This window comes from Microtus pennsylvanicus, chromosome 22 (genome assembly GCF_037038515.1).
Source record: "Microtus pennsylvanicus isolate mMicPen1 chromosome 22, mMicPen1.hap1, whole genome shotgun sequence".
Lineage (NCBI taxonomy): Eukaryota > Metazoa > Chordata > Mammalia > Rodentia > Cricetidae > Microtus > Microtus pennsylvanicus.
The window spans coordinates 2,645,068-2,669,278 of record NC_134600.1 but is presented as its reverse complement, the minus strand read 5'-3'; the positions used below and the strand labels follow the sequence as shown (position 1 = coordinate 2,669,278).

The following is a 24,211-nucleotide window of genomic DNA, read 5'->3' as shown; positions in this document are numbered from 1 at the left end:
AGGATATTGCTTATTAAAGTTTCATATCAGTAATTATATTAAAACATACTGCCACTGTTGAGTAAAATGGCCAGTAGGTATTTGCTCATTGTGGGCAATAGAACCTTCTCCATGGAGACACACAGTTTCCTTGGTGGTATCAGACTACTTTAGGCAAGACAAAAAAGAAACATTGTTGCCAAAGAAACATTGTTGCCCAAAGAAACATTGTTGCTCAAAGAAACATTGTTGCCCAAAGAAACATTGTTGCTCAAAGAAACATTGTTGCCTAAAGAAACATTATTGCCTGCCAGGGCGCAGACATAGGCTAACACAGAGTACCCATGCCTGTCACATGAGGTCTTGGGTTCCAAATCACCAGAATAAAGAAATTTAGGCAAAGAGCGCCTCAGAGGGTGCTTGCCCTGGCTCATCAATGGGGGAGTTTACAAGAGTTTCAGGCCATTGCCAGCTCCAGGAGAATAGACAGGTCTGGGAAGGAGCTCAGTAAAATCAAAATAATTCAAAGTACAAAACAACAATTGTATCACGCAGTCTGGCTCGCCTGGTAATACAGGCTGTCATCAAAGATAAAAGGAAGAAATTGAGGTGATTTTTAAAGTTTAAGAAATTTGTGGCCGGGAGGTGGTGGCACACACCTTTAATCCCAGCACTCGGGAGGCAGAGGCAGGTGGATCTTTGTGAGTTCGAGGCCAGCCTGGTCTACAAGAGCTAGTTCCAGGACAGGCTCCAAAGCTAAAGAGAAACCCTGTCTCAAAAAAAAAAAAAAGAAAGAAAGAAAGAAAGAAAGAAAGAAAAGAAAGAAAGAAAAAAATTGTGATCTTATGTTGTCTGTGGTAAAACAGCATTTCTCAGTAACACCGAGAATGAATTCTACTTTCTGTCGCTGACTGTTTCAACACCTAACCAACTGATACAGCTTTTGCTTCTGTGTGCAGGCACCTGCTCAAGTAGGCCCTCAACCCTGTGACACAACACGCACCTGCATGGACTAGGTTTCAGGACTGTCCCGACCCCCATAGGGCAAGTCGGGGGGGCTGGCTATGGGAGGATTCAGGCATCCTGCTTTCCTGGCCCCTGTCACCTGACATCTGTAGTCACGCTCTCTCTCCCACCTGGTGATTTTTAAAGTCACAAAAGGCTGGAGCTGAACAGATCGGCCTTACATGTAGTTTGCAAGGTTTTGACACTTTCTATAGTTAGGCTACAATGGTCGTAGGAACCATAAGCCAGATATCTCCACTCGGCTGCCTAGGAAACTCCCAAACCCAGTGCGCCTGCTGCAAAGAACAGCAGCTCCATTAATTCCTTTCTCAGTGATGACTTGGTAAAAAGCCCAGGGGGAGGCAAAAAGAATGAACAGAGAGAGAACCTGCTTGCAAAGAGTTTTCTACACAGTGGCAGGAAGGGTTTATAGGAGCACACAGCGCACCGGAAAAGACGCTGGCTGGGTGTGCTGGTGCAGGCATGTCCACCAGTGGTCCCAGCAGAGGCAGGAGGACCATGAGGTCAGAGCAGTGCCTGGGTCATACAGGGAGACCCATCCTAAGTAGGAACACAGAAGAAAGATGGGGAAGGGAGAGAAGGGGAAGAGAGCAGGGGAGAGGAAAGGAAGGAGGAGAGGAGGACATGGGGGAGAAGAGTGGAGAAATAAGGGAAAAGGGGGAGGGGGAAACGTCATAAATTCAAAACACAGCAAGCACCATCTTGGTTCAAAATCAGGAGAAGATTCGCTGGCTGTGGGGCTGGAGGGGGATGGCTTTGGTGGAGGGGGTGAAATTGGATCTAGCTGAAGCTTCAAAGGAAAGTAGCACCTGCGTGGAACCTTAATGGTACAGCCAGGAAGGGGAAGGTCTGCGAAAACCCATCTGAAGAGAAACGAGACCAGGCTTTCTCCAGACAACCAAGGGGAGTCTGCTCTCTCAAGTGGGGAACAAAGGAACAAGAACAAGAGGCATGAGACCCTCAGACGTGAAGATGACGACCGTACACATGGGTGAGATCTGGAGGCACTGGCGTAGGCGCACACCATGCAACAGACATCGACCCCAAATGAAGCGATATTAGATAATCTGCTCAGCCTTTCTGTCACCTGCAACAAATTAGGCTTTCAATATGCAAAACATCTTCCTTCCAGAAAAACAAATGATCGTGATGCCTCTTAATTGTAATTTAATGAGGCATAATTTATTTTTTAAAGTGATATACACCAGGTGTGTAGGGGGAGAGCGGAGGGGCCGAAGCCTGGTGTTTTCTCTAAGAGTCAAACTAGCTGGAGGCCATTTCCATTTCTATAAATTACATACATGGCTGCTCGTGGCCGTTGAAACAGGAGACAAAAAAAAAAAACAGCCAACTTGCGGTGTTCACGGTGTTATTGCAACAGACAGAGGTAACAATCCCAACAGCAACTCGCTGACCACGTAGCAAAGAGTCTGTAAGCTCTGGGCTCCTATGTGATAAGGGGCAGATGTGAGGAGGTTGCATCTGCCCTTCACGTGTGCTGCTGAGCCGTGCACCCGCGAGAAACCCTATAGTCCCTGCGTTTTAGGAACATGCAGCCTGGCATCGTCAGAGAACATAGCGTGTTTTAGTCATTCGCAGACTGAAGCTAGACCAAGGTAGGTGAGTCAATTACACGGCGCATTTAATGACAAACCTTTTCAGAGATCAAGTGATGTCACCTTTGAAAATGTACGATTAAAGAAGACATCACAGCGAGTCTGAAAATATGTGCATACAAGGGCATCGTCCTTACAACAGAAGATGTTGTGGCCAAGAGTGAGATTTCAGAAATCCGTACGCTCACTCCCATTTTCCAGAGGAGGCTCTGCCAGGGACTTGGGCCGCTCGTCCACTCTCTCTGGAGGATGACCTGCTTATGGCCACTCCCCTAGAACGCAGCGAGGAAGGGAAGGGGCTGCTCTATGTTGCTTATAGTCCACTATCCCTTTCATCAACCTTAACTGTCACACAGTTCTGATGGCTCAGGTAACAGGAGAATAGGAGAATATTATTGTGACTGTTGTTGTTGTTGTTGTTGTTATGCAACCAATTATCACTGGTACCCTAAGAAGCCAGGTAAAGTCCAGCTTCTAGTCTGATCCCACATAGCAAGCTTATAATGTATCAGAGATTCCCGAGGAGTTAGAGAGAGCGCTGAAGGCAGCGGCAGGCCAGTGGATCGTCCTAGCATCCACCAATTAAGAGCGACCTACCCCGGGAAGTTGTTTCCCTCATCCCGTTTTCTTCTAGATGCTCCCTAGGCATAGCTCCCTGTTTGCCAATAGAACAGGTTTCCCATAATCGACAACTGTACCGTGATTCTGGCTGCTGAAATTCATTTGTGTAAATGCTGAAAATGTTCACCCCGCCCCCAACTCCCAGAGCTCTGCTAAAGCCAGGAAGCCAGAGTACTTAGTCTGATTTGAATAAAACGCACACTGGGCACAACAATGGCAATCTGATTTTTATTATTAAAAATGATGGGCTAGATCCTCAAAGAAAGTGTCGTTATTGCATTAGTTTAATAAAATCTCTCTTTTATTACAGTATCTCTTTATTGAGAGAGACAGCCTATGAATGTCATATTTTGTGGGACGGGTTAGATGGAACTGAACATCTAAAGGGAATTAATGTACTCTGCAAATAAAAACGCATTTACAAAAGTTGACAGCTAAAAGTTGACAGGCCAGAGACATGCCACTCGAGGAACTCAGAGGCTTGGTCTGTGCACATATACCGGCCTCCTTTGGACTGAGGTGAGCAGGACTAATTTGGTCTCACATCTGTACCAACCACCATCGTTCACACTGGCCACTATAAAAACTATCTCTCTCCCATCATAGAAGGTCATTGGGGGCTGATTCTATTCTGTGCTTGGCCGTGACCTGGTGGTGAGGAGAATCCAGACCTTTAATAAAACACTTATTCTTTACAGCTCTGGGAGAGTCTTATCTTGGGGGGAGAGTCTACAGCAGGCCCTCGCCGGCCACGTATTGAAAGCCTAACTCACGAGGCACTCAAGATCCTTTCATTCAACCTACCAAGAGCAATCGCGGAAACTGAGATTTCGCGACATGTAAACTCCACTTATAATTACATCATACACCTTAGGCCTGCGGTTTATAAATTAAATACTTGTGTCATGAGAAACCTTCCCAGTGCACTCAACAAGACTTGGCCATGGTACCTGATGCTGGGGTTTAAGGTGTGCGCCACCACCGCCTGGCCCATATGCAACATGGAAGCGATTTAAAATAATTCTTAAGTGCTGTCATTATGTAATCTTGGGTCATAGTAGTGGACTATAAGGCTGATTTCATAGATCAGAACCAACCTTTCTAAAGAACTGGAAGTCTATAAACACCAAAGTGGTTCAATTGCAGAATGAATATGATTTTATAAGGGTCTTTTTTCTTTTTCATTAAGACTGTGCTTTAGCAATCCATAGAGCTGGGGCCAAGCATGATGTATGTACAAGCGTGTGTCTCCCAGCCATGATTTACCCAGTGCCAAGGAGTTCAGTAGATGCTATAAACTATAGTGCTCATTTTTGGCACAAAAAATTATAAAGAGATTGAAATTGCCTGGACATCTCCAACTGATTCCAAATGGATACAGTTACATTCATGTTGCAGCATTTCTGGGTTCAAAGAGTTTGTGCACTTGATTTGAACAAACACGCACGCAACCCCTAGCCAACTGGACCTCATTACAATCAACAGCCAAGGAAGGAAGATACCTTGAACATACTGATTTAATGCTTATTAACTGAACAGTCATACAAGATATGAATAATAAGAACTAAAGACTAGCATTCCCATGGCCTCAGTGAAATCGTTACAAACCTGTAAAATCTGATCTATGACTTTAAAGGTTGGTGAGAGACTACAACGGATGCTCACACCAGAAATACAGATATTGAAGATGACGATCCTCTGTGAAATGAGAGGACCAGTCCTTGTTTGACAATGGTGAAAAATGACTTAAAAATTATCACCCAAAATGGAATGTTGTATTTCCTAGCCATAGGAAATTTGAATTTTTAATTCAAATATAGATCATTTGAATTGACTATAATGTATCCAGTGATTAACTTGTAAAGCCACTGGTCAGGGGTAGGAGGAACAGACAGGACAGTGGACACCATGTTGGCTTGCCCTGATTCTCTGTTTTGTAAAAGATGGAGAGAAAAAGCAAACCTTCCCCTCTTCTGTTACATATATGTTCTATCTCAGGTAGACTCGGGATGGAGGTTGAGTTGTGAGGTTTCCTATTTACCAAATCGACCTCCCTTTTACCGAAGGCACAGACAAAGCAAGCTTGGAGCCTGTACAGTTTAGTCCTTGAGCTGACCAGTCCAGGCCTTTTGGATGAGGTTGCCTAAGAGGTGCTAATTGACAATACCCTTATATGTACAGAAGGTGTTAAAGGAAGATAGCTATCTAGAGAGCCCCCCGCCCCCCACCATCCAATAACTCTGAGACACTGCTATCTTGGGACACATTAATATTATTGCAATCTTTCAATCTGAGAATTCAAGCCAGTGATTTTGAAATGAAAGACCTATTTTATGAAGTAAGCAAGGCCACCTCTGCCTACTTTATTAATTTAATGTTCCGACATCAAAAGAGGACATATTATTTACTCCAAAACTCAATAACGGGTTCATGCCTGATCTGCAACATTTGACATTTACAGCCCACCTCTCAGAAGTGGACTTCCTGTCTCTCACGTGGGCCCTTGTTATTTTATAACCAGTTCACTGGACCATGGAGTCAAGACCCTACATTTACATTGTGGTCCTGGACTTGCAAAGAGCTCCGATCTCAACAAGATACTGAGAAATGATCCTGGCTGACACTCTGTCAGCTGACAATGAGCATGCCTATCTTGGAGGTAAAGTTTTACACAAATATAAAATGGCAATGTATAATTAAATTATGCCCGTCTCTGGCTAACAATATTCGTAACTCAAACAATGAAATTAAAAGGCAATTATTGTCTCCTCCTGAAGTGACTCAGACTCCTGAGAATCTGTAGCTAAGAGTTTCCTTTAGCCATCTCCTGTCTCATTCCGACTGTGCTGCCTCAAATCCTAATTTTTAGCAAGTTCTTAGAAATGTAACCCTAACAGTTTGGGGCATGCATATATTCCAAACACTGTGTAAACAAAGCTTCAATCAAATTCCACGCCATTTCATACAATGGCGTTTGCATGTTCAGCAGCTGGCCTTCCTGCCAAATTTTCTGATACATCATTCAATCTCATTTTCCAATCTGCTGAAAACATTCTCCAGTTGCTGAGTGACTTCATAAATTGTATTTATGACCCTGGTCTTAAGTTCCTTCAAATGATGTAGCTTTGCAGAGTAAACAGTGGATTTCCTTTTCCTGCTAGATAGATAGATAGATAGATAGATAGATAGATAGATAGATAGATAGATAGTAGATAGATAGACAGATGATAGATAGATAGATAGATAGATAGATAGATAGACAGACGGACAGATGATAGATGATAGATAGACGAACAGATAGATGGATAGATAGATAGATGATAGGTAGATAGAAAGATGATAGATAGATAGATAGATAGATAGATAGATAGATAGATAGATAGATAGATAATAGATAATAGATGGATAGATAGATAGACGGACGGAGAGACAGACGGACAGACAAATGATAGATAGATAGATAGATAGATAGATAGATAGATAGATAGATAGATAGATAGATAGAATGTAGTCAGATGAGGACAGGTTGATCAAATGAGTGAGTCCCCACAGATTCAGGATTGTGGGAGTCCTGTTCTCCATCAGATAAGACCAGGGCACACACACGGCCTTGCCAGTGAGGCCTCTCTGATAAATGCCTGTGTATTTTCACTGAACTGAAAGGCGGGACACCGGATGAGACCCCCCTTCTTCTGACAGAGCACACTGTTATCACACACATCCTGTCTTTTACCAGGAGTGTGCTCCCACGGTTCAGCTCAGCAAGCCTTACCTCACGCTCTCTGCTCGAGGAGAAGAAAACGGACAAGCCTACATGAGCAACAAACCTGAATGAAGCCTCACTGCCAAAAGGGGCAAAGGTCTCATTGCTCTCCCTGTGGAGGGTGCCCCTGCACTCTGTGGCCAGTGGGAAGGGAAGAGGAGAGAAGGATGAGAGGGTCACCCCATTCCCCCTTTCTGGCATTCTCCTGCTCCAGGCACGTGTGGCAGTACAGCCGTTCCACTGAATTTACCCTAGTTTGGAGAAAAGCTTCCTCTACTTCATTTAACAGATCTGCTCAGACGGAAGGAAGGTCTCGGAGGAGAAGCCATGTTAGGAAATGGGGATTTTTGAACATATGAATATATAGGTCATTGGATTTTTTTTAAATAAATCAGAGAATAGCTTACCTATTAAGTAAAAGTCACTGTACATATTTAATGAGACTTTACTTCTTACAGGTCAGTGGACACCAGTAATATTAAGTCTTAAAACATTGCTATAAGCCTTTTATCATACATTTGTCTCTGATCAATGTTTTCAAGTCTATACTTTAATAAAGAAAAAAGAATGCTTATAATTAGGATTTCCAATCCCACATTAAAGAGGCGAAGATACAAATGCAGCAGATCACCAAGTGACCTACCTCATGTCTACAGACCTAATGAGAGAAAAAGGGGCCAACCTAGGATGAATTCAGGTTCCAGACGCAGGAGAAGACACGGGCGCAGAACTCAGACCCGGACAGAAATGACTATTTCACAGGCACTGTCTGCACCTGTGACAGAGCCCTAGAGAGGGGCAGGGCCAAGGGACAAAGCCACTTGATGTGTGTCACAGCTCAGACCAGAAAGGCTGCTTCCCATCCCGGGCAACAGTGGTAGGACTAACTCCTAAGGTTTCAAGCCCCATTTCTCTCCCGGATCTCATTCCTGCTCATATTCAGGGTCTCTCATTCCTCATCTCAGTGCCCCCCAACGCCTGGTTCAATATCCCGAAGTCAGTCTCAATAATGCTATTCTCCATTCAGCGAACCGAGGACCTACCAGGCTTCGTATTTCAAATAACGACGATGACGTGTTCAAACACCCAAGCGAGGACACAGCCATGCCAGCCTCATACGGCACATGGCGGTTGCTTTGTGGGATGGACGGGCACCATTCTGATGCTATGCTCTACTCAAGCCTCTGCTCGCATGGCAAGACCAAAAGGCATGGGCCACAACCCCGAGACAAAGATTCTAGAGAGCTTTAGGGGTAAAATGCTTCCAAGGGAGAGTGGTAGGAGACAGCGAGGGAAGACAAAACTCAAGCCACGTTGGAGCAGATTATACAGAGAGCTCTGGAGTGCCAGAGAGATCTCCCTCACAAGGAGGGAAGCAGTGGGCTGTCGCCGTGGTTCCTGCCACACACTGGCTAAGTGCTTCCAGCTCTGTGCCAACATCGAGGGGCCTGAGGACAGTCCTGCGAATGAAGAACCGCACCGGAAGTACAGGCCTGGGTGTGGGGAAACACAAACTAAGCAAGGGTGTTTGCCTGCCTCTGCGGCCCTACAGAGGCCGCAAGAGAAGGTGCTTAAGGCGGGCAGGTAAGCACACAGTTATGGCTGCCAGCTCAGGGTTCTCCTGTGGTCCCTTTGGCTATAAAATAGCACGCCAAGCAGGACTAACCACTTCTTCCAAAAGACTTGCACAGATGCGACGCTACTGTGTGCCCTGTGTTCACACTCTAGCAGCCTCATGCCATGCTGGAGAGTTCACGTCCCGGCACTAACGCCATAAGTGCGTCATACATAAATACATAAATACTGACATAAATGCGTCCTAAGTCCCTTGTGCGGACGATGAACTCAACTTGCTTACTCTTAGTTTAAATGGCAGACGTTTTGTTGGTGAACGAGAAGGAAAATGTACAAATGATAACAAAAGACGGTAAAAAGAAAACTACAAAGGGGTTATCTAGTTCCCAAACTAGAAGCAAAGCAAGTTGTTACCAGACAGATGCATAAATGACTCTGAAAGGCCTATGTAGCAAAACTAAAGTGTACTGAAAGCCTGCAGGGGTGGGAGAGGGCTAGGTGCACAGGAAGACAGCAGGGGAGCAACAGTGAGAACAGACCATACAGTATCATAACAGCATTTGTGGATGAAAATCCCAGGGTAACACCTATCACTATGTAGTAACTTAAAAAAAATATCAAACAGCAAATGCATCAGCATCTAAGGTAATGAGCAAGTTTCCTCCAATAACATATAGTTCTCCAATACCATCCACCATCGGCGTGAGGTTTTCATCTGGAAGTCTTGGAAGCAGGCAGACAAGGTTTCCATGTTTACAGTCTTGATGGACTGCTGAGTGATTGCAGGCTATTTTGGTTTCTGCACACCCACACACACACAAACTAGTTAAGACTTTTTGCTAAACCTTCAAACAGACATCCAGGGACACAAGCTGTCATGTGACACGGCCCTTTTTATTAGAGAGAATAACAGAATGAGTCCTGGAGAAGCCAGTGAGTTCTGTAAAATACTCAGACACGTGAGAAGATGCTACCCATCAAGAGAGCAGCCACGGATGACGTCTGCAGATGCCTGTCAACAGGAATGGTTCTGGCTCTGTACAGTCAAGAAGTTAACCTGCCTTCTGGAAAAGGGTTACTATGCCATCAGCCACTTTTGCCATGAATTTTACCTGGCGAGCTACTCTAGCACCCAGAAGTGTCTGGTTCCACTCAGAAAAGGCTCCCCATTTGGAAAACCCATGGCTGGTTTCATGGGGCAGACTACACCTTGTCTCCCATTTAACAATACAGCTGGCGAAACCAGCTGCCCATTTGTGCTGCTAGTGGGACCGCAGGACGTGGAGCAGAAACAATCTGCCTGCTGACCTCCCGCGCGAGTTCACACTCTGTCAATACCATCTACCCTGATTAGGCTGGGCTTATATACAACAGGTTATGATCCCAGAGGGATGAAAAGCTTTCCCAAATTAAAAGCAGGATTTAAAGAGGAAACACTCCTGCGTCCCTATGTGGTTTCCATTTGATATCCTCAAGGCTGGCCCGTGAACTCAAAGCTCGTGCTGACTGAAAGGGAATGTTTCTTTCTGGGTGTAGCCCTCTTACAAATTTAATGGCATGGGGGAGAAAATAATAAAACGTGTTCTGTGCTTCAATTAGACCTTTATAAAGCCCGGCCCTTCGAAGGTGGCAACGCCAAGGAAAAACCTTGAATCCTGACAAAGAGATGTGGAGGATTCCTCAGGAGGAGGCGGAGCTCCAGGAATCCGGTGCCTTGACACAGCAGACCCTCTCACTACATCTGTCTGTGGTCTTGACTCACTGGGGGTCTTCTCCCACGCTTCGCGCTATTTGGGCAGAATGTAGACTGCATTCCGCTGTGAAAATCCAAAGCGGTACAGCTACGCTCTCGATTTTATCCTTAGCCAAAAAGAGCTGTGCACATAACTAGGCAATCAAATGCTGGCTGGGCATGAAATGTCGATTCATGAGCACAGATGACAGAAAAAAGAACCGCAGAAGATAGACATATCCCTCCACTTCGTATTTTCAGTGATGGGCAACAAGATTGTTCTCCAGCCTAGGTAACCATGAACACGAAAGTGCGGCCTGAGTCTTTTAAGTCACAAGAAGATGGATGAAACCTATGTGGGTCTCCCCCGAATGCATTTTCCAAGTGATGGGAACAGGCTCTACCGTGAGTAGAATGTACAAGGTAGCTATGCGCCAAGGGAGCTTGAGATTCCACCTCTGTCCTTCTGCATAACAAACACATGAATAGGGAACCCCAACAGCCCCAGCCAGCAACTGTTTAACCACAATCAACGACTCCATTTCTGGTTCATGTTCCTTAATTCAATCTGAGGCTAAAAACCACCTCGTGTCTTAAGTTGACTCCCATCAAGCTGTTCCTGTGCTCCTGGCTGCCTTTTTAACGCTTGCTTTTGAAAAAGCAACCTGCTTCTGCACCCTGGCACTGAGTGGCACCTTAACCCTGGAGCGCCGCTCCTGTCCTCACCACTGCGAGAAACCGATTCTCAGAAATAGGAGGCAGAGGGCTCCCTACCAACTGACACCTGGCCAAATCCTCGGACATAAGGTCAAGCTTCTCTTTCTCCGTACATCTTGACTTTCCCCCCATGTGTGAGTCTTTAGAGCAGTGGTTCCCAACCTTCCTAAGGCTGCTTCCCTTGGATACACTTCTTCATGTGTGGTGACCCCCAACCAAACAAGGATTGCTGCTTCTTAACTGCAATTTTGCTGCTGGTATGGATTGTAATGGAAACATCCAATGTGCAGGAGACCTGACAAGGGACCCCAGGGGGTCATGCCCCACAGGTTGAGAACTCTTGTTCTGGCCTTTCTTCCCTCTTGTGATCACCTCCCTCTCTGTGACTCCAGGGCCACTGAAGGACCCTGCTGCCATTTCCTCCCTCCGCCTGGTTACTACCTGCATTAGCTACTTCTCTAGTTCTGTGATCAAACTCGGAACAAATGCAAATGAGGGAGACGCTAAATGGTTTATAAGCCTACATGGCAGGAAAGATGTGGGATCTGGCAGGAACCGGAAGATTTACATTTTCAGGAACACGCAGGTAAGCAGAGAAAGAAAACAGGAAGCTATCAACCCTCAAACTCCACCCACAGTGACGTACTTCCTCCAACAAAACACCTCCTAGTATTCCCCTGACCTCCCGAAACAGCACAACTCCTTGGGAAGCCTGACACCAGGATGGCCTCTGTCAAGCCATCACATCCGTTCCCCTTCCTCCTCCAGCTTAAATCCCGGGCTCTGTAACACTTCCAATCTCTTGGTCTATCCCTACCCACTGTTTTCAGTGCCAAACTTACAGCTTCGATGTTCACTGCCAGTCTTCCTAAGAAATCTGCCAGTCTTTCGAAAGTAAAAACAATCACCGTGGCCTTTCTCAGCCACCCCTGCGGCGTCTCCCGGGCTGTTTCTCTTAACTATACCTTCGCTGGGAGTCACCGGGATCAAGCCCCACTGTTGCCGCCACCACTGTTACTGCATCCCCTGGATCTGCCCGCTAACACCCTAGCCACAATTCTACTCCCAGCATGCTTCTCGAGCTACCCTCCTCTCTCCTGCTGCGGGTCTTATTGGGCTCTTCCCCACACTCCTGCCAGTTCCTCAGAGCAGTCTCCTAACTGGCCGTCCTAGCCACCTGCTGTAATAAGAGGAAAAGCCAAAGACTTCCTAGGATCAAAGGTTGCATCTTGAGTCATGGTACATTCCCACAGAGGACCTGTGGCTTTAAAGTTCAAAACTCCTCATCTCCATAAAACATTCTGAAGACATTACTAAGAGGTGAAGACATGTCACATTTCTTCCTTACCCTCTTTGTTTTGTTTTGTTTTTGAGACAGGGTTTCTCTGTAACTTTGGAGCCTGTCCTGGAACTAGCTCTTGTAGACCAGGCTGGCCTCAGACTCAGAGATCCTGCCTCTGCCTCCCGGGTGCTGGGATTAAAGGCGTGTGCCACCACTGCCCGGCTCTTTACACTGACTCTTAGTCCCTAGGAAGAGCGGCGTTAACTGTACCTGTGTGCGGTTGAACGCCACTCTGGCGAAGACAGCCTGGGACACGCTGGCCCTCTTCAGCTCGTCTCTGACTTGCTGGTAGATATCGGGAGAGACCTCCACAGAGGAGTTAGTCGGCTCTGGCTTCACTGCTCTGGGGATGGGGGGATGGTTCAGGAACTGCTGGTTGATGGCTTGAGGGTGCTGGTGAGCCAGGAGCCGGCTGACGGCGATCTGTTGGTTGATCAGATGGGCCATGGCTATCTGCTGCCTGACGAGCTGCGGACTGAGCTGGGGTGAGAGGAGCCCGGGGCTCATGATGGGCTGCAAGGCGGGCACTTGGTTTCGTATGGGAGTGCTGTGGTGGATTTGGCTATGAGGAGACTGTTCGTTGGTTTTTCCCAGGGATGCCAGCTGGTTCATATTTGGTAAATGCATTGGACGCTGGCCCAGAACACAATAGTCTGAAAGGTTCTCTCGCTCCACTCTTTCCACTGTTAAGAGAGACAAACAAAAATTCACCATTATTTTCATGGTTATAATTTATTGCTAATATATAGAGTACCGAATTGCTATGTATCTGCTACATTTACCATACTAATATTTTCAACAAAAGTCAGAAAAACTGCAAAGAAAGAATGAGCTAGGTTTAACTTAATCATTATACTAATAGATATTTTTCATAAAAGATATGAAAATGAAGACCTTGTGAAAAAAAAACCAAAAACAAAAAAAATAAGCATTTCCTAGACTAGCCAAGGCAAAAAAAAAAAACAACAACAACCAGTCAATCCAATTCTAAAGTCCCAGACATCGCTACGCCCTGCGATCATTCTCCATAAACAATGTTAGTGACAAAACCCCTACCGCTCTAGTCTACAGTCGGTGGCTAAGAGAACAGTTCAGAGTTGCGGGGAGAACAGACAGCAAGGGCAATGTTGCCTGCCGAGCTAGCCACCTTCTTATTCTCCACCGGGCGTGCGCCAGGGATACAGCTTAGCGGCAGAGTGCCTACTGATCACGTGACAGCCCTGCTGCAGAATGCTGGAGACGTCTGTGGACTCTGTGGACTACCCACCACATACGCATTATCTCCTCGTTTGCTATCTTCTTTTGGAAATAGATATTTTAACACTCCCCAGAAAAATCACATCACCTTGACAGGACATTAGATAAGACTCTTTCCTGCTGCAGGTTATCTATCTATCTATCTATCTATCTATCTATCTATCTATCTATCCATCCATCTATCCATCCATCCATCTATCATCCATCTACCTATCTATCCATCCATCTATCTATTTATCTATCCATCTATCATCTGTCTATCTATCTATCTATCTATCTATCTATCTATCTATCATCTATCTATCTAGTGCAGAGATGACTAAAGCTTTAAAGAATAACCTTGAAAGAGTAAAGGGAGAGACTGCCTCACAGATGCTCAAGTCAAGTGATGGTATCAGTCATCTGGACAGGGGTGGGACCACTGCCTTACCTACGCTCTGTGAGGCTGCAGAGATGGCTCTGCAGTTAAGAGCACTGGCGCTCTCCCCGCAGACCTGGGTTCAGTTCCCCGCACTACTGTACTTTGTTGCCCACAACAGTTTTATTTGAAGCAAACATCCAAGACTGGAACAACTCAGCTGTTGCTGTTACAAGTGTTGGCTTGCAGGTGTCACCTTGAGAGTGTGTTTGAAAACGAATTTCCATGCAGCCTTAGTAAGCCTGACTTATGACTTCAAATATTAGAGATAATTTTGCAAAAACCTTCAAAAGAAGTTCGGTATAGCAGCTCAGGTGGAGATCACTGTAAGTTCAAGGCTGCCCTGATATACAAAGAATGTTCCAAGGCAGCCATCTCCACCAAAAATCCATTAAAGGTAAATTCAACAAGCATTATTTGGGGTGGTTACATGCTGGAAATCAGAACTATTTACCTGCAGGAAAAACACTCTTTTAAGATTTATTTTCATTGTCTTTAATTGTGTATATGTAGGTGGGTATGTGGCTGTGAGCTCAGATACACACAGAAGTCAAAGGCAAAGTTCCAAGCAGTCAGCTGCTGGAAACAGAATAAAGGACCTCTGCAAAACTAGGTGTTATTAACCCCTGAGTCATCTCTCTATCCCCAGGAAAAACTTCTCAAAAGAACTGCTTTTTACCATTAATGTAGCATTTGTAGTTTGCTATACTGAAAGAATTTAGTGTAAGGAGTAAGTAAAAAAATATAGAGACTAAGAGAATTTAGATGGTTATGGCAATGGCTGGGAAACAGAGAGACACATAAACAGTCTAAAGAAAATCAATCAAAAAGTGGAAGAAAGTTGGGTTTTCCTCTAAATTAATACCTTCCTAATGTGACTTTAAAATTATTGTGGACATAAAACAGCACATCAAAATGTAAGTGGATACTGGCCATTATTAGTCCATGTCCGAAAGCTTTGTGTGTTTCCAGAGTTTCTTGGAGGAAGTAAGGTGACTGGCCTATTTTAGGATCATATTTCTATATATACAGCATTTTTTTTCTTCTTCTAAAGAACCAAACTTTTGTTCAGTTTTCCTAGGAATTACCAAATAAGCCAAAAGTTTACTTCAAATTTCTTTCATGTCTTACTTCGTCTTTGAACGTAATTTCATTTGGTTGCCACACCACCTTTCCTGCAGAAAGTTCAAGGCAAACAAACTGCTTTAACCTTCTCTGAAGGCAGGCATTTTCCAATCATTGTATTAATTAAACTTTAAAGTACACGGCCTTAAGTCTGAACCAGGCCAAGGGCTACGAGCCTTCTGATAAGGTAACCCAATAGGGCTTCCCCTGGCGGGAGAACGACCACCGCGTCTTTATTGAAAGAGGATGTGAAGAGCATGAACTACCTCCAGAGGAAAGCTACGCTTCACGGACACAGACACTTGGTTTCAGGTAAATGTCTGATTCACTGGTTTGATTGTGCTGTTTCCAAATCCAGTCAAAGTCATGATGAATTCAAATTTTAAATCACTCCCAAGTCCTTAACAAACTTTTATCCCCATTTTCCTACCCAAAACACAGAGAATCACCCTCCAAGAGCTAATTATCCAAACGTTTAGCGTTTTTCTTTTTTAAAGACTTACTACCCTTGAATGAGTTCACTGTTGCATGCTATAGCTACATGACAACTTTAATTTAAAAAAATTACAGATCTAGTTATGATTATATATGTAAATACATGTAAATGACATGTAAATATAAGAAATCAATAAAACCTATAGGAGTTTGTATGATGAACCAAAATAATGAGCGCATATTGCTTTAAGTTTACACATAATAACATCTATCATTAAGAGCCCCCAGATCTGCAGCCACATTTGGTGGTGCACGCCTTTATCCCAGCACTCTGGAGGCAGAGGCAGGCGGATCTCTGTGAGTTCAAGGGAGGGTGCAGCCAGGGGCCGTCTAGTGTAGGGGTTAGACCTGAGGTCTGCTCTGGGTTCCTGAGAGTTCAGAGACTCAGCGACTGCAGGGCAAGGCCAGTGACAGTCAACATTATTAAACAGTATTACCACCCACGGGCATCAGAGGCCTCTCACAAGGCCCTCGGTATCACATTCTACCAAAGGGCACAGAGAGATACTCTCTTCCCCGAGGTCATCCTCATCATGAACAAAAGACATTTGTCCCAGCTACTACTGTATTCCAAGCAACTGCACCATAGCCAGAAACTATTGCCAAGAATTGACCATCATATTGTTTTTGTTTGTTTGGTTGGGTTATTTTTTGAAGAAACTGATTGAGCCTAATATTTAAAAGCTATATTTAGGGAGACTCCACTTCTAATCGGCTGGGGGATATCAACAAATAGTTTTCAGGCTATATAGCACAGTTGCTTAGAATAAAGTAACAACAAATTTGTGGTAAACATATATATGTTAAATTATTAGAAAATATTGAAGCATATATTATACATACAGAATATATGCATGCAAAAGAGGGGGAAAGGAGAGCATAAAGGCTTACAGGCCAATAGTCTGGCACCTGATTCACTTTCTGGAAACTCTAAGTCAAATCTTTCCAGATGTTGGAAGTGGGGTGTGGTGTAACGGCTGCGAGCAGGGGCTTCACAGCCACAAGCCAGGTCTGCATCCTACCACAGCAATTCGGCAGGTATGTGACCACTTCCCCATGCCTTCATGTTTCATCGCTAATGTCTCCTACCATGAAGGAAGGTGATGGACGCTGAATGAGCTCATGTCTCTCATCAGCTTCACATGGCCACTGACGGCCACACACTTCAGGCCTGTGGGCTGGCAGATACTCAAGTGAGATCCTTCCGTATACACGGCACACAGGAAGATGGTGAGGGACGGTCATGGGGACTGAACTCAAGCAGTCTAAGCTCAAGGATGATCACACCATGTTGTGTCTGCTTTGGCATGTCTGTTTATAAGAGGATGCCACTGTGTAATCTGTGCTCTAATCTGATGCTGCTTCCTCCTACTAAATCTGATTGCTGAATTCTGTTTTTCTCTAATTCCTAATAGAAAGGCTATCATCTTATTGAACTTTAATTATATTTTTAACGTATATGAGCAATCAGAATTTCCCCTATAGTTTTATATTCATTGACCATTATATTTTTGTTGAAGAAACTCTGATTAAACCTGGTTTTAAAAGCTATATTCAAGAAGAATATACTGAATAATATATTTTTTATTGGTTGGGAGACTTCAAGAAATAGTAGATTCCACGGACATAATTTTTTTTTCCTGAGGCTTACTTATTTTTATTTTATGTGTGCGTGTTTTGCCTGCAGGTATCTCTGTGTGCGACATGCATTCTTGGTGCCTACAAAGGCCAGAAGAGGGCTTTGGATGCCTTGGAACTAGAGTGGGTGCTGGGAACAGAACCTGGATCCTCTAGAAGGACAGCCAGTGTTCTTAACTTTTGAGCCATTTGTCCAGCCCTATACCTTATTCTTATCTTAGGAAAACCTTTATCTTAAAATTCTAGGAGTAAAATTTCAAAGTTCAATATCATTAAGATGTTTGTTAAATTAATATTATACATCTCAGAAAACACTTGTATAATTGTGACTGACAGATAAACCTTCTTATCTGACATTTTTAACTAAGACATTCTAACCAACGCCTTCTGTCTCCCAAAAGAACCTCTTCCTTGTGTTTGCATAACTCTTCCATGGATACCAACTTGGAAAACGTAATTCCTTTACTTTAAAATAACTCACTACCCCATGGAATCGTTGGCCCCGTGACACACACAAGCATGATACTACTGCTCAGTTTCTCCAAACGAGGCTTACAAGTTCATATGCTGAGCAGGGTGTGGTGGAGCTGCGCAGCCGCGTCCAAGCTCTCGGAGGTGGGAAAGGAAGTACAGGACATTAAGGCCATGCTCGGCTACACAGCAAAGCCAGCCCGCATGCCAAGAACGCCCGCCTTTAACACCAGAGTTCGTATGCAATTCCTTGAAGTGGAAGGTGATAACACAGAACGAGGATGCAATGATAAAAACCCCACAATTCTACGACCAAAGTTATAGGGCTGGCAAGAAGGCTAAGCGGGTAAAGGTGTCTGCCACCAAGCCTGACAACCTGAGTTCGATCCTCTGGGTCCACGTGGTAGGAGGAAGGCAACAATTGCCAGCGCACTGTTATCCAACTTCCACGTGCACACCCGTGAACACAAAGAGAAATGGAAACTTTTGGAAGAGTAAAATTCGGAGAAATGCGATACGAGTACATTTAAGTTTCAGTTTTCCGCATGGAAAACAATAAATCCACTTTCTTGGCCAATATGCATCCTGTAGAATCCTTTAAAGTAGCTGGTCAATGTCTTGGGTTTTTCTTTCTTTCTCTCTCTCTCTCTCTCTCTCTCTCTCTCTCTCTTTCTTTTCTTTCTTTCTTTCAAACAGAGTAGGAAGGAGATTTAAAATAACCTTATTCACTAAACACAGTGAATTACACCTGCATTGCTAGTGCTCAGGAGGCTGAGGCAGAAGGATCGCCATGAATTTGGGGCCAGCCCTTGAGGGATATCTCAAGGCAAACCTAATACAGTTGCCTTGTGAATTGGCCCTGGAATCTGCCCATAGTTACAGTGGGCAAAAAAAAGCAATGAACTGGGTAAAAGGTTTTGCATGGAGAAACTTCCAGAATCTCTGGCCTATGGATTTTTCTTTAAGCCATTAAGATGCTTATGCAAATGTGAACAGATTAGCATGAGTGGGTGCTAATGGATTCCTTAATAAGATAACACTCTGGTATTCCCCAGAACCTCATTTGGACACCCTGGGCAAAAGAATATAAGGGAAAAACCAAACAAACAAACAGACCCTCTCAATGCCTCTTAAAGCCCTCAGAAGCTCTCTGCAAGTGATTTCACAGAGGTGACACAGACATGGGTTCATCCTGGGCACTCCAAATAGCTAGCACTATAGCTCTAGCATGATTAGAATAAACAAATCGTGAAGGCAATCAAAACTAGCCTTTATTATTGTTGATTTGGATTTTCTTTCCTTTTTCTTTTCTTTTTCTTTTTTTTTTTTTTTTTTTTTTTTTTGCTTAACTTGAAGTGACACACTCACTGCCTGGATGTTTCACGAGTATTTTTGATGGGTTTTTTTTCTTTTAATTATTAGATTTATTGATGTGGAGGAGAGCAGGGCATGCATGTGGAGGTCAGAGGACAACCTGGAGCAGCCAGCTCTCTCCTTCTACCTTGCGGATCCCATAGACTCATCTCAGATCGCCAGGTGTGGGAGCAAGCCCTTCATCCGCTGAGCCCTCTTGCTGGCCCCCTAGCAAATCTTGTTTAGAAACAAGACACATGAGGCCCAGAAATTTCCCAGTCTGTAAAGCCAGTGCAACACTTGGAAAGTGTTAGGGCCTCGGGTACCAGCAGGCCCTGCCATCTGCATCCGGCTGAGGGTTCATTCTAAACCCTATCGTTGTTTGGTTCCCCAAAACTGTGAAGCCTAAATAAAAACAGCTCCAGCTTATAGAGGAAGATGAAGCTCAGAAAACTCAAAAGCAGGTGAGAGAGCTGGAAAAGTGGCATTTCCAGGCTCCTGGTGCCTGCGGTCTGTAGCTGAAGCTACACCGTCCAAGCTGGCACACACTTATTACTAGATTTTAGGGTTAGAAGCAGAGCTAACGAACAAACTTCCTTCTGCAAATCCTGCTTTTGGCGGGACCTACGAGTGTGCACACAAGGCTTGTGACAAGTATTTACACGTGTGAATTGGTGGCCAGGTGGATTTCATGAGCCATGCATGAGGGTCCACGTGTGTTCTGCAGAGCCTTCCGAGGTGACACAGCCTGCAAAGCTGGTCAGGTCAAAAGAGACAGCAAGACCAATAGCTGAGTTAATTAATCACTAATGAAAGATTATTCGTCCTTTCTTCTTCATTTTAGTTGAGATGAAAATATTTATTAATCAATGATTGTCGGCCAAGAATCATGCCAGTCCCTAGATGCACAATACCAAATAATTTTAACTTAAGGAAAAGCTCCACCTGCATTTTTGCTTTTGATAAATTACCTACTTGGTGCACACAGGTGGACGTAGAACCTCCGCCTATGACTGTGACTTTCTATGAAAAACAAAAGCTCCTTTTAATGTCTACCTTGTCAGTTCCTTAGCAATTAAACTACTCATTGGAGATGTAAAAATACATGATGATAAGCCCCTTGTTTTATTTGCATCCTGAAGAGTTTTGCCCCAATATGAAGGTCATCAGCTTGTGTCCCACCTGACCAATGAGGGAGAGAAGAAGCAAGCGCCATTGGTAAATTGTGTACACAGAAAGTGTTCAATTGAAACAGCCAACAATAAGTCAGATGTGCGGTACACACATGACATGGTAACAAACACCCTAAGGCCCCAGGCAATCAGAGCGAATTCACATAAGACTGACTTCATGAAGTGGGCAATCAGGCAATGATTTTGGCCTTCCAAAACTGGCAATTTCGTGTGGTTAAATCTGGTATTTATTTTGGCTCCTCTCTCTGAGCTGGGACAAGTATTAACAGCTCTACTGTCCCCCTGAAGTCTTCTGCTGTATGTAGCTCTTTTAAAAACGTAAACATAATGAAAAAAAAAACGTGTCCCGTGGACCAATATTGAATATGCCTATCTTTTAAGTATTTCTGATTTATTATCTCCTGGTCAATAACTGTAAATACAAGTCAATTTACTATTTGGAAGCCAGATTCGGTCAACATAACAGACAAACACAAAGGGGCCTCCATCCGTCAAATACAATCCCACACCATCAAAACCAACAACCGGAGAAGAAGAGCTGACTAAATATAATTAAAGAAAATATTTAGGAGTCTGAAAGAGCCAAAGGGTAAAGGCGGGTGGGGGTGGGGTGGAGAGGCTACGTCTCTTAGGACTACCAAGTCTACAGATTTTTTTTTTCCTTTTCTCTAAATTTGTTGTACAGAATTTGTCTCAGGGTTGGGAATTCGTTTGCAAGGTCTCTGCCTCAAGCAAGACATCCAGAGCCAACTTGTTAACTCCCAATAAAATGGCCCTGTGAGCGAGGGGTACCAGGCAGGCCTGTGATAACGCCGTATGCTGGCTTTCCTTAGGTGAATTTTCCACTTATTATCAACTTCCTCTCCCCGTATTAAGTTCTCTAGAACATACACATCTGCTATAAAGCAGCCGGGATGTGGACGCCTCTGTTTCTTTGGCAGTGCAAGCTCGCAGGACCCATTAAGGTCCACGGAAAAAGTGATCACTGTCCACTTTACTGCCCACACAGCCCCGCCCCCTCCCTGGTGACACAGTTATCCTGGCTCTAAGCAGTTTGATAGCACCGATCATTCCAAATGTCCTGTAAATGTAGATGAAACTGCTTGTATCCGAGGGTGCCTATGCTTTTGCCTTTTGTCTTAATTTAGGCTATAATTTTAAAGTACTTTCAGCCCGTGATGCAGAAAGGAACCACGTGCAGAAACTCAACATTGTGATTCAGACAGTCTGCCTCTTCCATTTAGCACTCAATGCATGTTAATTCTTTAATTCAACCTCCTGAGAAAAGTTCATCAAGGAGACAATCGTCCCTGATTCAATCTTTCCAAAAGGCCGGCCTCCCTGACTGGATGAATCATAAATGTTATAGGCCATTACTTTTAGGAAAAATAATAAACTGGTTGGAAAAAACATTTCAAAGAGGTATTTTTCTTTGTGCGAACAATTCCCAATTTACAGTTAATAAAGTTATAATTATCCATTTCTAACTCTTTAGTTCAATAACTAATTAATATGAAAGGAATGGATTATTTGAATAGAGTATTAGCCTCCTAAGCTCATTAGCTATATGAATTAAATGACCAAAATTATCATCTTTTTCTTTCATTCAACTGAGGGGTTTTAAGCTCTCAGTCAGAAATAAGGCTGGCTACAATATAATATCTGCCAAAACAAGGCCAAGTGCATTCACTCACGTAAGTTAATGTACATTCAATTCTACCTACTAACGCGAAGTTCTTATAATAATAATGCCTTATATTTGCTAGTCTGAGGAGAGCACAAAACAGATGTGCGCCCTGGAGCTCTTGTCCCAGAAGGACCCGTACTCCAGACAACTCTAGATCAGCTGTTCTCAACCTGTGCATCCTTTAAGGTCTGCATATCAGATCTCCCGAATATCAGATTTACATTATGATTTGTAACAGTTGCAAAGTTACAGTTAGGAAATAGCAATGAGATCATTTTATGGTCGGGGGTCCCCCAACATGAGGAACTGTATTAGAAAGGTTGAGAACCACTGCTCTAGCTTCCTGGGAATTCCTTTAGGGGTTCAGATGAGCTCAAGTTCTTGCAAAAGGCAGAACGAAAGTCAACATCAGAAGAGCAAGGAGCAGGCCGGAGAACCGTTTCCCATGAGGCACGTGGACTTCCGTGCTGGAACATCACAGAGCACTTGCTCTTTAACGAACTCAATTTGAATTCAAGAGAGGCCCCGACTTTATAGGCAATTACTGCTACCCTTGGTTGCCAAGAGGCTGCAGGTAAGCTCCCTCGCTGAAGACGCCACACAACACAGGAAGGACCTAAGCTGGATTTGCTCTGAAAGCCTTTCTCTGAGAGTGGAAGAAATTGTATTCCCTGGGGGAAGAGCCCCCAGACTGATTGTCCAACACCAGATGGTCAGCTCTGAAATCATATACATACAAGTGACTTTATATAGACTGAGCATGGGTGTTGTGTGTGCGAATGCATGTGCACATGTGTGTGTGTGTATATAAAATTAAAGAAACAAAGAAAAAGAAGCCATGAATGAGAAAGAACAAGAGTGTCTTCACGGGAGCGGTTGAAGAAAGGAAAGAAAAAATTATAATTATATTTTTATTCAAACAAAAATTAAAGTATTACTAAAGGAAAACAAGAACGCTCCCTCGGGTCCACCTGAGCTACCTAGCCCAAAAGTGTCTCCACTAATCATTCTGCAGCTCTTCGTGAGGCCGCTCGCTGCCTCTCATCTTGAATGACTCGCTGATATTTCTACTTCCTTACCCACTCTTATCAACGCATGTATGCGCTCACTACACATTTGTGTAATCACACTCTTTGTCTTGTTATGACCGCAATTCTTTGTTTCTTGTGAGCATGCTGTCTTTTTGACATAGAAGGCCTACGTAAGACTCCCTGTGATGGCCCCACCGTTAGAATTCCTCCAGCAATATAAGAGAAAAGCTCAAACTTATTTTCAAATGTTAGAACCAATGCTACCCTATTAACTGTTTTGTATATTTTAGAGTTCTGTAGAAGCCAAGAACTCTTCTTTAGATTGTGACTCTCTGGGATAGACGGATGATGGGATGGATGGAAGATGGTGGATAGATAGAAACTGATAGCTAAGGAAACGGAAGCCTATCTTTGGTGGCGCACGCCTTTAATCCCAGCACTCGGGAGGCAGAGGCAGGCGGATCTCTGTGAGTTCGAGACCAGCCTGGTCTACAAGAGCTAGTTCCAGGACAGGCTCCAAAACCACAGAGAAACCCTGTCTCAAAAAAACCAAAAAAAAAAAAAAAAAATAGCAGATAAGTTTCTTTTGCTCTATCAACTACGTTATTAAGAACAATTATTTATAGCTCTTTAAACACTTATGAATAAATATATCCATGCCAAAAATAAGCAGCTACCAGCATAGCTAAAATGAGCCACAGGAGATCCGAGGAAGGAATTGACTTACGCAGGCCAAGCACTCAGAGCGGCCCTCACACACCATTTTTTCTGCTTGCTGGCACTGCCAACTGGACTGCCGGGGTGACCAGGAAACACACGGAAATGCACAAGGCTCTTCCTCCAAAGGCCCCCAGCCAGCATGCTGGAAATGGTCGTTTGGAGAAGTGCTGTTGCTATTCTCACGACTCCAATATTTATATAAAACTCAAAGGACTCGATGCTGGCATTACTTGCACAAAGACATGATGTCGGCTTCCTTGTGAGCCACCTTTCCTCAGAACCCGAAGGTGAAAGCAAATTCCTTCCGTGACTCAAGAGAATCAGGTAGACAAAAGTAAGTTCCTTTCCACCTCATCAGCACCGAGCAGCAGCAGAGGCAGGGGGACCGGGAGCTGATTAAAGGCATTGTCCTGGCTACCGACAGCACCGTGGCGAAGCAGGTCAGGAGACAC

General features: G+C 44.2%; 1 protein-coding gene across 8 annotated transcripts in view; it reads right to left on the bottom strand.

Annotated features, from left to right (window-relative positions):
* Positions 1-24,211, bottom strand: part of Satb2 (SATB homeobox 2) — a 176,212-nt gene that overhangs the window by 61,688 nt on the left and 90,313 nt on the right. For all 8 annotated transcript variants that reach the window (XR_012908804.1, XM_075955937.1, XM_075955934.1 and 5 more), the window contains one exon: positions 12,582-13,054. Coding sequence is in view for 7 of the 8 variants with exons in the window: in XM_075955937.1 (XP_075812052.1) it covers positions 12,582-13,054 (473 nt within the window). In the remaining variant the exon portion in view is untranslated. The remainder of the gene's footprint in view (positions 1-12,581; positions 13,055-24,211) is intronic.